The sequence below is a fragment of the Sander vitreus genome, chromosome 10 (genome assembly GCF_031162955.1).
Source record: "Sander vitreus isolate 19-12246 chromosome 10, sanVit1, whole genome shotgun sequence".
Classification (NCBI taxonomy): domain Eukaryota; kingdom Metazoa; phylum Chordata; class Actinopteri; order Perciformes; family Percidae; genus Sander; species Sander vitreus.
The window spans coordinates 15,239,883-15,254,740 of NC_135864.1; the positions used below are offsets into that span (position 1 = coordinate 15,239,883).

General features: G+C 39.5%; 2 protein-coding genes across 2 annotated transcripts in view; both read right to left on the reverse strand.

Moving 5' to 3' along the window:
* Nucleotides 1–362, reverse strand: part of ccdc88b (coiled-coil and HOOK domain protein 88B) — a 41,237-nt gene extending 40,875 nt beyond the window's left edge. The window contains exon 1 of the mRNA XM_078260480.1: nt 294–362. The gene's annotated coding sequence lies outside the window, so the exon portion shown is untranslated. The remainder of the gene's footprint in view (nt 1–293) is intronic.
* A 1,317-nt stretch (nt 363–1,679) lies between these two features.
* On the reverse strand, nt 1,680–7,062 carry rom1b (retinal outer segment membrane protein 1b). Its single transcript, XM_078261393.1, has 5 exons — nt 6,916–7,062; nt 5,552–5,794; nt 4,681–4,868; nt 3,921–4,167; nt 1,680–2,964 (listed from the first exon to the last, which is right to left on the reverse strand). The coding sequence occupies exons 1-5, from the start codon at nt 7,060–7,062 to the stop codon at nt 2,713–2,715; spliced, it is 1,077 nt and encodes a 358-aa protein (XP_078117519.1). The 3' UTR covers nt 1,680–2,712.
* Between the last annotated feature and the right edge of the window lie 7,796 nt (nt 7,063–14,858).

A 14,858-nucleotide genomic window follows, 5' to 3' on the forward strand; every position in this document is an offset into this window, starting at 1 on the left:
TCATTGCAAAACCACACCGGAATTTTCAAAACGCACGTTGCTTCTTTTTTTCTTTTTCTTTTTTTGAGCCGACATCTTTACACGCCCTCCACACATTGGCTAACCGACACAGATAATCTAATCTTGATTTGGACACTGGAGATTTAGGCCTCGTTTTATGTTGTATGCTTTAAAAACGATATGACAACATAACCAATTTTTCATATTCGACACATTTGAATGAATGTCATCTATTATTTCAAACGGCTATATGGTAATGTTGGCTTTTGTGTTATTTCTGCTCAATAACTTACAGGTTTTTCCGGTGAAAATGACGAAGGCTTTGACTGCAGTTAATACTTGAAGTTGTCTGAGCTCTAGTGTTGTCATTGTTGCTCAATGTCCACACAAATAACTTAAAAATGCAAGCCAGATTTAAACACTGTGCAATAGCGAACCCTGGCGGTTTAAAATTAAAGTTCCTAATTGCCCATTTAAAAATGATGCATTACATCATTATTTCCATAACAAAATCGCTGGGGGGAAGTGTAACCAAGCAGCTCTACTTTTATTTAGGTGCTGCATTTCCTGTACTCTTGTATGTCTATGTCTGTATCTGCAGTAGCCTACAGTATGTGTCAATTTGCAGTGGTGGAATGTAACTAAGTACATTTGCTCAAGTATTTTACTTAAGTACACATTTGAGGTAGCCTACTTGTACTTCATTTGAGTCTTTTCTTTTCAGGCCACTTTCTATTTCTATTCCACTTCATTTCAGAGGGAAATGTACTTTTTACTCCACTACATTAATCTGACAGCTTTTGTTAGCCTACTTGTTACTTTACAAATTAAGATTTTTGCACGTCAAACACATGTAGTTTATAAAATACAATGTTTTATTATATCCAGCTGAAATGCTTATCCGATTATACACTTAGTTGATTGACAGAACTGTTGTTGATTATTCTGTATTAAGTACTTTTACTTTTAAAACTTTAAGTAGGCTACATTTTCCTGATGATACTTACTTTTACTTAAGTAACATTTTCAATTCAGGACTTTTACTTGTAACTGAGTATTTTTTACACTGTGGTATTAGGACTTTTCCTTAAGTAAAGGATCTGAATACTTCTTCCACCACACTGTCAATTTGTAGAGACTCATTCTAGCTGTGATGTGGGTTTATTGTTGCCATGTAAACATCATTATGAATGTGGTATGTGTACACTTGTATGTTCTCCTTTGTATGTAGGCCTACACAAATGGTCCATAATATGTGTCATCTTTCACTTAATTACCCTCCTGGGAATTCTATTTTAAGAAGACTATTAAACATTGCAAACATTTATTTTTTATTTTTGGGGTTTTGTTTTTAAATCTGTATTCATTAATTAATTCATTTGTATTTTCACTTTGTTTTTTCGTACTTGTCTAAGAAAACTACAGCAAGTAACCTTCTATCTCCCATTGTGCTGTACTGTAATGTTAATAGTTGGATTATTACAGGTAATATTTTTAAAAGATGTGACTAAGCCTGAAACCAAACTTTCATCCGCACTCTTTTATCAACCTCTGTTTTTTAATGAAAGAAATATATATTTCTGCGACCAAAGCATGTTTATCTGCTAAAATGAAACATTCATTAACCTTATTACGTGACAGTGTTTTATTTAAGAACACATTTGGATAGCTAGGGCAGATCACAATGTTATATTATTTGCTTGTACTGAACTTGTAACAAAAAAAAAAGCATTTACAAACGGTTTTGCTTTCAAAAATAACTTCCAACATGTTGCATCAGTGTGCTGTTTCTGTCCCTGTATGACAGAGTGTGTTCCTGTGTGCTGATGCTGCTTGTGCAGCAGTTTTGGGATTAACTACACCGGGATTATCAGATTGTTTCTGAGCTGTCACAATAGACAAGATGACAGTTTCATATAGGGCACCACACTCACACTCATGCACATATATACACACACACACACACACACACACACACACACACACACACACACACACTTAATCCAACTCTCCTTGCTGAACTCAGATAACCCATACTTAGGGAAATTCCCTACTCTATTATATTACATGTAAAAAAGCCCACACTGCAAAGCAGATAAAACTTCTACCTTTAATATATAATTCATGTGCCATTTTAACAGGTTCCTAAACATTTCATTGCAGTTCAGTACAAACTCTACAGCCCTGAGATGAATATTACAGTGCACATGTGAGGACCTTAAGCATTGTGCGAATTGTGACTTTGCCAAATTAGAGCCAAATGTCAAAAAGTGCTAAATATGTGTCTGTTGGTGTGTGTGTGTGTGTGTGTGTGTGTGTGTGTGTGTGTGTGTGTGTGTGTGTGTGTGTGTGTGAAAGCTACACCACTTTAAACTGAATGTTCTCTCTTCTAGTTACAACAAAAAGTAGCCTACTATCTCCTGAGCAGATTCTTTGATGGTTACACATTGATGAGGTCCTGCATAAAGGAGTTTGTTTTGGTGTCTGTGGAGGGCCTGATAAGATTCCCTATTTGTTGCCTTGTTTTGGCCATGTGCGAGACAGCTGTGGCTGCTGCATTGGTGAAGCGTAAATCAAACCTAACATGTCAAAACTCAACTGGTGTTGTACCCGCCACCTGCCAACTCACACAACTCACACAACCAAGAAATCTCAAACACATCCCCCCTGAATCCCTTTCACCACAGCTCTTATTTAAATAATTTCTCCCCTCTAACTGGCAAGAGTAGGGGACGCAGTCTTCTCAGCTTTCTCGGCATCTGCAGCCTCAGAGGACCCTTCGGCGGCGTTGGGGTCAACCTGCCCAAACTTTAACATCTTCAGGGCATTGGCTTTGAGGTCCTCAATGGTTTCCTTCACACCCTTCTCCAGGAGATAACCCTCACTGTCGCCCTCTGGGTCCTCCAGAGCCATAGCTCCTTCCACGGCCGTCTGCAGGTACCGCAGGCTCAGACAAACTGACAGCTGGACAGAAAAAAAGCAATCAAGATCATGTAAAAGCTTCATTTCATTTGGTGTTTGTTACCTAATGAGATGGTCAAATGGTTTGATCGGATCACAAAAACTGATGTTTTAAGAATTAAAACGATCATATCAATGATTATGTTTTGCTGCAGGATTGCACGCATGAAGATTAGAATCAGTATTACAAACATTCACACTTTTATGGGATAATGGGGTAGGGACTGTACGAAAATTATTATTAGTTTTATCTCATGCTTCCTCTTCCTTTTTTGTTTGATCTCGGGGCTACATAATTCAAAGCAGGTTTTAGTTTTTGAACTATATCTACAACTCAGCTTGAGACCTTATTAACTTTTCACATGGCAGCCATCTACCCCTATCGTGTTGGACTAGAATACTGAGCTGCTGCATTTAAAAGTATAGATTGTTTGGTTAGCTGTAGACGGTGTTTAATGATGCACTGTAAAACATGTGTATTGGTGTCCTGTTCCAGCCTGCAGTCTTGTTGGTTATTTGAAGAGAATGTGCCATCAATAGGCCTACTGTTATTTGGCAAAGGAGTGAAAGTACACGTTTGATTAAAAGACAGAAATCAATGTGTGTCAGCAGAGTGAGGTTTTATTTCTGGTGGATGTCATGGCAGTCACTGCGTTAAATAAAACCATTATTTAAAAATGTAGAGGAGCGTAGCACAAAATTCTGGACAGCTTTCCACAGATAATCATTCTAGTATCTTTGTGTGTGTGTGTGTGTGTGTGTGTGTGTGTGTGTGTGTGTGTGTGTGTGTGTGTGTGTGTGTGTGTGTGTGTGTGGGTGTGTGCGTGTGTGTGTGTGTGTGTGTGTGTGTGTGTAAATATTCAGTTAACGCTCTGTGCCTTGTTAATTACTATATTTCCTCTTTACCACAAATCACAGAATAATAGAAGTGTTTGTGTTCATGCCATCATGTATCCTACCTGTATTAAGATGACTGACAGCACACAAGGACCAGTTGAGTTCATCAGCTCCATGAAGTAGTCAGTCAGAGCCTGCCTACAGCCGCGGCTGTACAGGTTGAGTTCCTCTGATTGGTACTCGTAGTTGTAGTGGGCGCTGTTATCGGTCAGTTGCAGCTGCAGGCAGGGGCGAGGGGAGGCGGGGTTACAGCAGCTGAAAGGAACGCCATTCAACAGGTAACGGCCATCCACGTTACTCCGGATTCGACTGGAGACAGAGAAGGGAGGGACAGTGAGAAAACAGATGATGGAAACAGATTAGAAAAAGACAGAAATGAGAGAAGAGGAGAGAGAAAGAAATGAGGTGAGGAAGTTAAAGGCCTGACTTTCAGGTCAATACATACTTAAAATTAGTGAGAAATGAGCAGTGCCTCTCTACAAGTGTTATCATGTCACAACCTTTCTATTTATTCATTCCTTTTCATTTATTTCATCTTTGACCCACGTTTCTATCCGTTTCTGTCATTCGCTTCAAAAGTAAAGGCCATATCTATTTTTAATACACTATTCCTTCAAATCATTCCCTTTCTCCCTCCATCCCCTCTATCTCCCCTCTAACAGTTTGTTTGACCTTTTTGGATGTGAAGTCTACTTATCTGCCATTCAACTAGATTTATCTGCTCTTTCCTGTATACCCCTCATCAATCCAGTTTCTTCTCATTCATCCTCTCAATTCCCTGCATGGCATAACCTGCTGCTCCCTGTATTGTGATTCACTCACTCCTTGACGTCCTTGGAGGTGAAGTCTAGGTATCTGTTGTTGACCCACTGAACTTCAAACCAATCCTTGAAGTTGCTGTTCCCACAACAGCGAAACTCCATCTGCAGACGATCAATGGTCTCTTTCTGAAAACAGCGGCCTGGCACATCTGTGTCCTTGTAGAACCGAATACCATTCTTCAGGCCCACCTGACAGTGAAGACAGAAGAGTAAATGAGACAGAAGGGGGGGGTTATCTGATGTTTTCGAGAACGGTTTTACCGTACTGTATGTCAAAGATGCAGCTGTTTTCTGTTTATGTCTGTTAAAAGATTTAACTAGGTCTAGGTATTTGAAACCTGTTTATATTAAATGCTGTCTGGTTTGTTGTTTAAATTCTTTCGCATTGCAACTTAATTAATTGACATCTCTTATAGATGTCTTTTTCTGGTCTCAATGCAACATTTAACAAGAGTGAGACCTTTAATCATTCACTTTTTAATTGGTTTTAATTGATCAACCTGCAGGAATATGAGCCATTTTCTCTGTAGCCTTAACCCACTAAACTTTTCTTCTTCATCTTCACAGTTGGGAGTCTCTTTCAGACACAGCAGCTTAGGGGGGCAGGTTTGGTTTTGTGTTTTGCTTGAGGATCAGAAAACACCATCCTGTTATGGGACCAATCTCTATAAGGCTCACTGTCAGAGGGGGTCAAAGGTTACAGATGCCCAGGGGGGGCCCCATGTAAAAGTCTATGGTGCTGAAGTGGGTGTGGTTAAGGGGCCAAGTTTGGAATATGTTGCCTAACTGTCTATAATTCCTAATAGTTGGCATGCTAACACCTACTCCACCCCTTGACCTGTCACCCTCTGATCATTACTAGTGACCCCCACCTTCAGGGACTCCTCCAGGCTTCCCTGCAGGGCGTAGCTGAGCACCACAACAGCGATGAGCAAACAACAGAGCACTGCAGCTACAGCAAACCAAGCCAGCAGGAAAACTTTCCAACGTGGGAAGCGGGTTGCGTCCAAGGAGTCCTGACATGCGCGACTGGCAACCCAGTTGGTGCCGATGGAGGCCAGGCCCACCATCATCAGGATGTTGGGCACCACGTGGATCTCTGTGTTGTCCATCACCTCAAGAAAGGAAGAGCACAGTCAAAGATAATAGCAGCCACAAGAGCAGCAGCCAACTGTGGGTCACTTTGTCATTTCCTCTACACACTTTAGCAGGTAATAATCCTGCATTCGATTAGCCTTATCTATTCTAAAAATGACCTTGGCAGCCAAAAGATTCAATTAGCTGCTGATGTGCTGGATGCAAAGACTACTCTAGAAATATAATGACAAATTGAATTAATTGCCCTGGTCACAGCAAAAGTCAATTATAGACTGAGTTTATTATTGGCTGAGTTTTCAAAAGCCTGTCAGCCATAAAGCACCTCTGCCCCATTGTTGTATTAAAATTACCATTAATAAACTCAGCCCAGTACTGTCACCTTGTAAAATAATCATCCAATAATATCTATCCAGCCATATGTGAGTTTAGGACAAATGAGCTCAGCCTCTGGGTGTGGAATAAGTAGTTTTGTCAATGATCTGTACACATTACGCAAGTTAAGTGCAAAACAAACAAAATTATATTTTTGTCTAACAAGTATAAAAGAGGATTGCGTTCTTGTGAATCATTCTGTAAGATCCTTCCTGACACTATTATGTTGGTCACATCTTACATTTCACTCATCTAAACCATATCGACACTAACTCAATAACACTTAGAACTTAGAGGTTATGGAATCTCTCATTGGATATCAATAACTATCTGTAGGCATGTGTTCCTGGCTTATCCAAATCAATCAGTGATCAATCTAGCTCAATGACTACCTAGTAGAGCTCATAACCTTTGCCTGCTGGTCATGTTACCTAAATTCAACACACAGTGAACCCCAATTGCTTTGAATTTGTTTTTTGATACAGTGGTTTTAACATACAATGTCCTCACGACTTATCATGCATGAATGTGCCTGAGTGTCACTGTGTGCATGTTTACACTAGTATTGCATGTTTGTATTTGTGGATTAAACTGTAGAGCTAAATTTAAATAAAGGTCCCCGATTAGCAGCAGCACAGCAGACTCGGTAAACAACCACGAGCAAAGGCAAAGGTCTATGTTTGTGTAACTTTGAATACATTCATGCCTGTGTTTTTAAACTTGGCCCTCTTGTCTTTAAGTTGACATTGAGCAACTCTCTCCCTACCTCGGCCCTACGGAGCAGCTCTGTCTTCAGGTAAACCCCCAGACAAAAGATCATGACCCCCCACATCACTGCCATCCAGGACAGCAGCCACAGGCCCTGGGCCAGGTGCACACGCCGTTGCTGGGAGAACTTCATCTTCAACAGCATGGCTCACTACCATGCACCGATCAACGCAAAAGACAGGAGAGAAAAGTAAGAGAAGGGGAGCAGGAGAGAAGACGAAGGAGTTCAGTCAATTCTGGTCAAAACTTGAGATCCAGTGAAGGCCAGCTGCATGTAAAGAGACAATCCCAACAGAGGTCACAAGATGGTGTGACTAATGTTGCAGAAACACAGTGGTCAATACAGGCCTTGTGCTTGTTATTTGGTGAGGTATTAGCAGGTTGAGCTCATCTAAGTTATTCCAGGTAGAGGCGATAAGCAGGTAGATCCCTCAGATGATAAAGGACACAGTCGACCTCAGAGGATAATCCAAAAGCTTTCACTTGGATGCTGAAATTGTCCCAAAAAGATGATTTATAATCAAAATCAGTGCAGCAAAACTATGAAAAATATGAGATGATTGTCAAATAATGAATTGTGGAAGAAAAGATGTATTTCTTTCTCCTCAAGTTGATTGCTCACACCGCCGTAGCCCCCCCTTCAAGCTGATTTATTCCTCTTGATGTGATGTTGTCTTTTGATGGCACCCCTCTGGGTCTGTGCATGTGCGGCGACCCCCTAAACCGCTGTTCCCATGGTTGGAGAAAACAGAAACTGGCCAAAGTCGAGGGTTTGGAGCCGTAATCCTCCCAACAGAGTCCCTGGGATCCTATTAAAGTCCAGGGGCCAATGGGAAAGCAGGGCAGTGTCTGATCAGCAAACTTGTTCAGATAGACATTGATGGGAGGGACTATTATGACAGGTGGACTTACCTGAAACCCATCAGTACAACCTGGACACTATAGATGACTCAGTGAGTAGATATCATAGACGCAGTTAGCTGAGGCTAAATGGCAGCAATATCATGAGATGTGGGAGTGTGAGAAAATGAGCAAGCAAATCTAATTTGCTGTCAAAAAAATTGAATGTTTTATTGTTTGATAAGGCAAAGATATGCAATCAGAGGAAAGAAGGATGAATTAAAAAGTCCCAGGTTTGACTTCAAACACTGGCAACTGTTTAGCGTTGGAAGAGTACAAGTACCAATACCACAGTGTAAAAATACTCCAAGTAAATCAAAGTTCTACTTAAGTAAAAGTACAGAGGTTTTATCAGCTAAATGTACCTAAAGTCTCACAAATAAAAGTACACCTTCTGCAGAAAAATGTCCCCTGGGACTGATTTATTATTATTTATGATAATCAGTAAGCATCATGTTAATGGTGTAGCCATTGGTTGAGGTGGAGCTAGTTTTAACTACCTTATGTATAGTTAGGTATCTTAGTTCAGTGGTTCCCAACCTGAGGGTCAGGCAGGCCCCTCCAAAGGATCACAAGATAAAACTGAGGGGTTGTGAGATAAATAATGGGGTGGAGAATGTCAAATATGTGCAATGGAGTTAAAAGTACAATATTTTCCTCTGAAATGTAGTGGAGTGGAAGTACAATGTAGCATAAGATGGAAATATTCAAAGCACTGTACAGATACCTCAAAATTGTACTTCAGTAAAGCACTTGAGTTAATGTCCTTCTTAGTTAAATTCCACTACTGCAAATGCTAGGTATTGTGAACTCCTTCACCCAATGAACTGACCTCAACCCAATTCCATCTGTTCCAAGTTAACAAAGCTGAAAACCTAAACTTACAGTATTTATGATGTGGCATTACAATGACACAAGACCCAACTGTATATAATGTATGAATAAATGGCAAAAAGAGAAAGCCACTGATCAATTGAACTGAAATTAAGTGAATATTGATCCCCAAATGATCTTTGTGGAGGACAGTAACCGAGGCTCTTTCATGTAAAGTGAAAGTAAGACTATGGAGAGGAGACTTATGCTTGTATGGGATTATGTATACAGTGCGACACGGAGGGAGGTTAGTGGCGCTGAATCAATAGGATTAAACTCTTATTAAAAGTATTTATGACAACTTGAGTCAGGTTGAAGCCAGTCGTGTATTCCCCGCTCTTACAACACACCAAAACAGAAAACTGAATCAAACTCTCACCTCATATCTATAACTTATCCATTAATATTCTTTAACCACATCACCATTCATCAAATTTCAAGTTAGTTAGTTAGTTAGTTAGTTAGTTAGTTAGTTAGTTAGTTAAGTAGTTAGTTAGTTCATACAGAAACATGTCATCAACAAATGTGAAAACTTGTTTTCACTTGTGCTTTTTTCCTGTAAGGGTGTCTTTAAATAGTGAGACTGATGGAGATATATTGACATAATGAGGAAACTTGTGGAGCCCTCTAATGGTAGAGATGGCAAGAAGAGAAAAGAACCAAATTAAGAACAATTACATATTTTTAGTACAGCAAATATTAAAGGTCTAATAATAGCCAAGCTATCTCTGTGTTGTGTGTTATACAAAGAGAGGTTGCTCCTTTACTAGTGATGTTTGAAGCTGACAAGAAGAAATTTAACAAGAAAGACGTCTGTAATCTGAGATGTTGCATTCATTTAAGATGAGTATTTTTATTGGTAGAACAGCCATAATGACACAGTTACATATTCAATTGATGTGACTAGCGGTATTCATAAATGCATGATTCAGAGGGTAAAGTGTACACTGATGAGAGATGGGGCTATACAGATTAAAATAAGATTAATATGTTGCTGCTGCAATCTATCCAATATACATTGTCACAATACTTTTACTAATACTAATTACTGTACAACGTTTCCATTTTTTTCTGCCCACCACATCAGCTTTAAACATCTACCCCATATCATTTTAGATAGGAAGGGCCATCTCGTTTTATACACACAGAGTCAATTAATATATACAAATCTGTGCATGTACAGTAGTATATTTTTTTATTTCATACTAATTTAAAATTATATTTCACATAAATCAATTAATACATTTTAAAACTTTAACTTTGTATCAGTTTAACTGCAGTGTTCCTTAATGTGATCTTAATGTTACCAATCACCTTCCTAACAATGACTGAAATAACTGAACAATGGTAAGAAAACACAAATGTGATTATTTCTGTGTTCAAAAGGTATTTCTGCCTGGTTGAATTATTATTAATACAATTGTACAACAGGCTGTTGTTGAAAATGACTATTCATCTCATCTGCTATATATAAAGCAGATGCTTTTCTTTAAGAGATAAGTGGGTTCATTCTTCAGGTAGCTAGCATCAGTCTTTGCCATTTATTCAGTTATATCAATTGATAGCACAGCCATCTTACATAAAATCAAAAACTGATAAGAGGCTATAACACTGTTAACCTCAGACCTGTTACTCTTAAGAACAGATGTCCTTGATGTCTCTGACTTTTAAAAACCTTGTCTTCCATTGTACTAATAGGACAAATGTTAAGTTCAATACTGAAAGGAAGAGCTGCTTCTATTCTATCTAAAGGTATGGAGTATTTGTCTCTCTGTTAAATTGTGTGTGTGTGTGAGGGGGGGGGGGATTACAGGGCAACAGGCTAAGGGAAAACAGTACATTACATCTTATTAAATTAAGCACTTAAATTGAAATATATTTATAAAGCATACTTGTAAATAGTTTCCTATAATTGTATGTATTACTGCATGTTCATATTTTTTAATATACATTTTGGCATTTAATTGCTCTGTTGCTAATTTTTTTCAACGCCAAGCTTAAGAGTTTTTTATTTCTTTGAGTGCAAATTGGTTTCCCAGTACAGTTCTTTTTTGTGTGTGTGGAAATCTTTGAATCTCCAAAATTGGCAACCATAAAATCCTACGCCTAAAAGGACATTATATACAAGCCCAAAACAGATTTTCTGGTATTTTGGGGATACAAGATACAATGCATTTGACAGCAATGACTTATATGAATAAATACACATTTCAATGCAATAAGATAAGAATATACATTCATCCTGTCATGCTGTTGGATGACATTTTTCATTCTGACATTTTCATTTGTTCCGCTCATCCCGCCCACTCCTGCCCGCCCTGCTGCTCCTCCCCTCCACCATGGGGCTGCAGCTGCTGCAGGAAATCATCCAGGATCTGCTGGGCTGACATGGAGGTCACATCCACAACGTCCTGCTCCAAAAGCGTTACCTTTACCCTGCCCTTACCACCCCAGCTGTCACCACCCACATCTGCCTGCTCGAGGTTTGGACGGGCGTCAGCGTGGTTAGTGCCCAGAGGAAGCTGCTGTTGGTTTTGGGGATAGAGAGGTTGTGGTCTAGCTGCATAACTGGCAGCCATTTTCTTATAGATAGCAGTGCTGATGTCAGTTGCAGAGAAAGGTGGGCTGTGGCTGGACTCATGCTGACCAGAGAGACTGCCTTCAGTTCCTATTGTTGGCACCCCCTGCTGAAAAGGTATGAAAGCTGTGACCCTCTGCGGACCGGCCTCTGATTTCATCAACCAATCATGTGCTGCTTCCTCCACTTTAGGCGTGTGGGATTGGCCTTCTGGTTGTGAAGAGGTGGAAGAACGGCTGATTGGGGCAGAGGTTGTCAGAAACTTCTGTATGGCCTCAGCTGAATCAAAGTGCTTCTCCAATAACTCCTTTATCAGGCACGGTACCTGAGGTTGATACACACAATAACAAACTCTGAATTCAATCCATGTATCCATGTAAAAGAAGAAAAAACATCACTTTATAAATCTCTGAAAGCTTTCTATAATGGATATTCTCCTAATCTCTAGCTGAACAATTTTGAATACTTGTTTGATCTATTTCAGTTGATTCAAGGGTGGAGTGTAATCTGAATTAAAAGTACAACACTGGACACAGGTTACACATTATGGGAAATATTTTCTTGCACACATGAACAGATTATGAGACAATGGACCCCTGGGTACAGAAATATGTAAGCCCCCCCTCCTACCTACCCCTGCCCTGCATCACTCCAGGTTGTTTTGTGTCTTTCAGCATTTTGCAGGTTAACCATATGTAATGCTTTACTCAAGTACAATTTTGAGGTACTTTACTTGGGTATTCCCATTTCATGCCATTTCATACTTCTACTTCACTTCATTTCAGAGGGAAATATTTTACTTTTTACTCCACTAAATTTGTCATATATTTTACACAAAAAATAGAGAAATGATAGATTACATAAAAGGATTAGAGAAGGTAGAAAAAATAAAACAGATTTTTGTTGCAGAACAGTTTTTTCTTCTTTTTTCTTAATTATAAAATATAGGGTAGAAACCATAGACTGTACAAAGGCAAAAGCCCTTCAGATTGATCTTGTGAACCCCAGGTTGGGAACCACTGGACTACTACCTAACTATAAAGTAGTTAAAACCGCTCCACTTCAACAGCTACAACAGTCACAGGAGATGTTTGACTGCAGAATGATCATGAGCAAAATAAATGTGATCAGGACATACCTTCTTTTGACTGCGCTCTTTGACTTTCCACTGAGAAATGTTAATAATTGCCTCTAAAAACAGCCACTGAAAATAGAATCTCTATTTTTGACCCACATTGCCCAATGGGCCCCTAGGCCCATTCAATGATTCATTTATGCTTTCACACACATTAGTAGAGAGTTGTGGCTGCACAAAAACATTTGATTTCATCGTGATTGCTACTTTATCATTTTAACTTGAGGCTCAAATTGAGATGAGGAGCAGAAGCAGGCTTAAATAAATGTGCTATTACAAACATACATGTGTTTAAAACACAGGGTGATGTGGTCTTATAATATTACACTTCAAATATTGGAATGACCCATCCAACCAAGGCTTAAAGAAGACTAATCCATCCCAATAATGTATTTAGTAAAATGGTTGCTATCTGAAGTGTGCATGGATATCCAGTAGGGGACACTGTGCTTACATTAATGTTCTCCATGGCTGCAATGGTCCGGTGGGCATCCTCCAACTCTGAGCTCAGCTGTGATACACGGTTTTGCAGGTACTTCCTCTCACTGCTCAGGTTCTCTGACTGCGCGCACACACACACACACACACACACACACACACACACACACACACACACACACACACCGTACAATTTGGTGAGATTGACATGAAAGTTGCTCATGGTTTGTGAATGCAGTGAATCCCCCTGGCTTCCCCAGTCTTTTCTCCTTGCAAGTTTTCTCACCGCTATATGCAAGTGTTCCCCCAGCAGGTTATTGGCCTGCTTGGTCCCAGTGTGTGTCTCTAAAAGGCTGCAAGACACAGAAAACCATAGAAAAAAGAAGAAGAGAAGACAACCATTAAAAAATACCTATTATCAGTTTTATTTACACACACACACACACACACACACACACACACACACACACACACACACACACACACACACACCACTTTATTACCATGTCATAATCTTCAGGCTAAAAGACAGTTGTTTGTCAGGCCAAATGGCAGCCACAAACTCTCCAAACAAATATGTAACAACTGACACCAAACTGGAGCCCAGTGTGAGGTGACCATTCACTCCAGTTGCTGCAGTCTGTTGAAGAATGTGTGGTATGTGCCTGGTAGGCCGCAGTGGTTGGTTGGTGATAGATACAGGCTCGACAGGGCTCGGGTCACAACAAGACTTTCACTGGTGAGTGTGAAGGGACATGACAGATGACTTGTGTCCCCCTGTCTCTGTTGGCTTTGGAAAACATGTCACTGCAGAACCAAAACACCCACAGAAATGCAAAGGGGTGAGTGTATGTTCCATGGATCAATTCATCTATAAAAACTGTTATGTAAAGCTATAGGTTGGCCTGATGGATTCTGGCTCTGGAATCAATATGTGTGCCCTCATCACACCATTTCACTCTCATATGGAAACATGTTGTCCTTTATGTACTGCATCATCATACTACACGTAGAAGAGATGTAATCTTATTTGTGCATTCAAATTATAGGATATGCTACGTTAATTCATCATGCATGTTGAATTTTGTTCGGTTTATGATCGCAAACCTTTTATATTTTTCCTTGACGTGGCTGAGCTCGTCCCTGGTCCTCTGCAACTCCACCTCCAGGCTCTCAATGCAAACCACAGTCTGCAGCAAGTTCTGGTGAAGATCTGCATTCTCCTCCTGCAGTGCCCTGAACACAGAGGAATGATGGTAGATGGAGTTTTGTCACTGATCCTGGAGAGTATTTAGAAGTGTTGCCTTTATGGACCACTATTTTCAAACAGTACTTACCCTTAAGAACTATTGAAGATGAGGCCTTTTCTCATATTCCTCCATTTGAAGAGTCTATTCATTATCCAAACATTTTTTTATGTAACTTTGAAAACATGCCACATTTCACTTCATGTTGATATCAAACTTCATTACTACACATAAGGCTTAGACCTATTATTATTAACAACAAACTCAAAAAGATCAATCTGTAATATCTGATGTGATAGGATGTCGAATTCCTACTGTCTTATATTATATATCCTATTGTTTTGTTACTTAATGACGACTCTAAATTACATCTGCTTGGGAGACAGAAGAAAGTTTGGCTAGCCGGTGCAACCACAACCAAGAAAATGATAGCTCAGCGCTGGCTCTCCCGTCCCCCGTTGATCTTGTTCAATTGTGTTTGTCTGTTCTGTATGTTTAAAAATATTTTAAAAAAATTAAAAGAATTGATCTAAAAAAAAAAAAAAAAGATCAATCTGTGCCTATTGTACAGTTTACACAAACTACGAAATGATATGAGAGGAATAGTCAGGAACAGCATCAATGGAAATGTACTATTATTATTATGTATTACATATAGGAGGGTGAGATATTTTGGTATGAAAGCTAAGATTTTGTAGTTCTTTTAAACTTCTCTTTCACATATTCTTATTTCTAACGACGTAGAGATGCATGGTTATATAAATCAGTTC

What these genes read in the sequence shown, in the direction of transcription:
- rom1b (XM_078261393.1), bottom strand. Translation starts at nt 7,062, where the DNA reads ATGCTGTTGAAGATGAAGTTCTCCCAGCAACGGCGTGTGCACCTGGCC. An exon ending in AGCTGCTCCGTAGGGCCGAG is followed by an intron (nt 5,795 to 6,915) that starts GTAGGGAGAGAG and finishes TCCTTTCTTGAG; the next exon opens with GTGATGGACAACACAGAGAT. An exon ending in ACCTCCAAGGACGTCAAGGA is followed by an intron (nt 4,168 to 4,680) that starts GTGAGTGAATCA and finishes CTCTGTCTCCAG; the next exon opens with TCGAATCCGGAGTAACGTGG.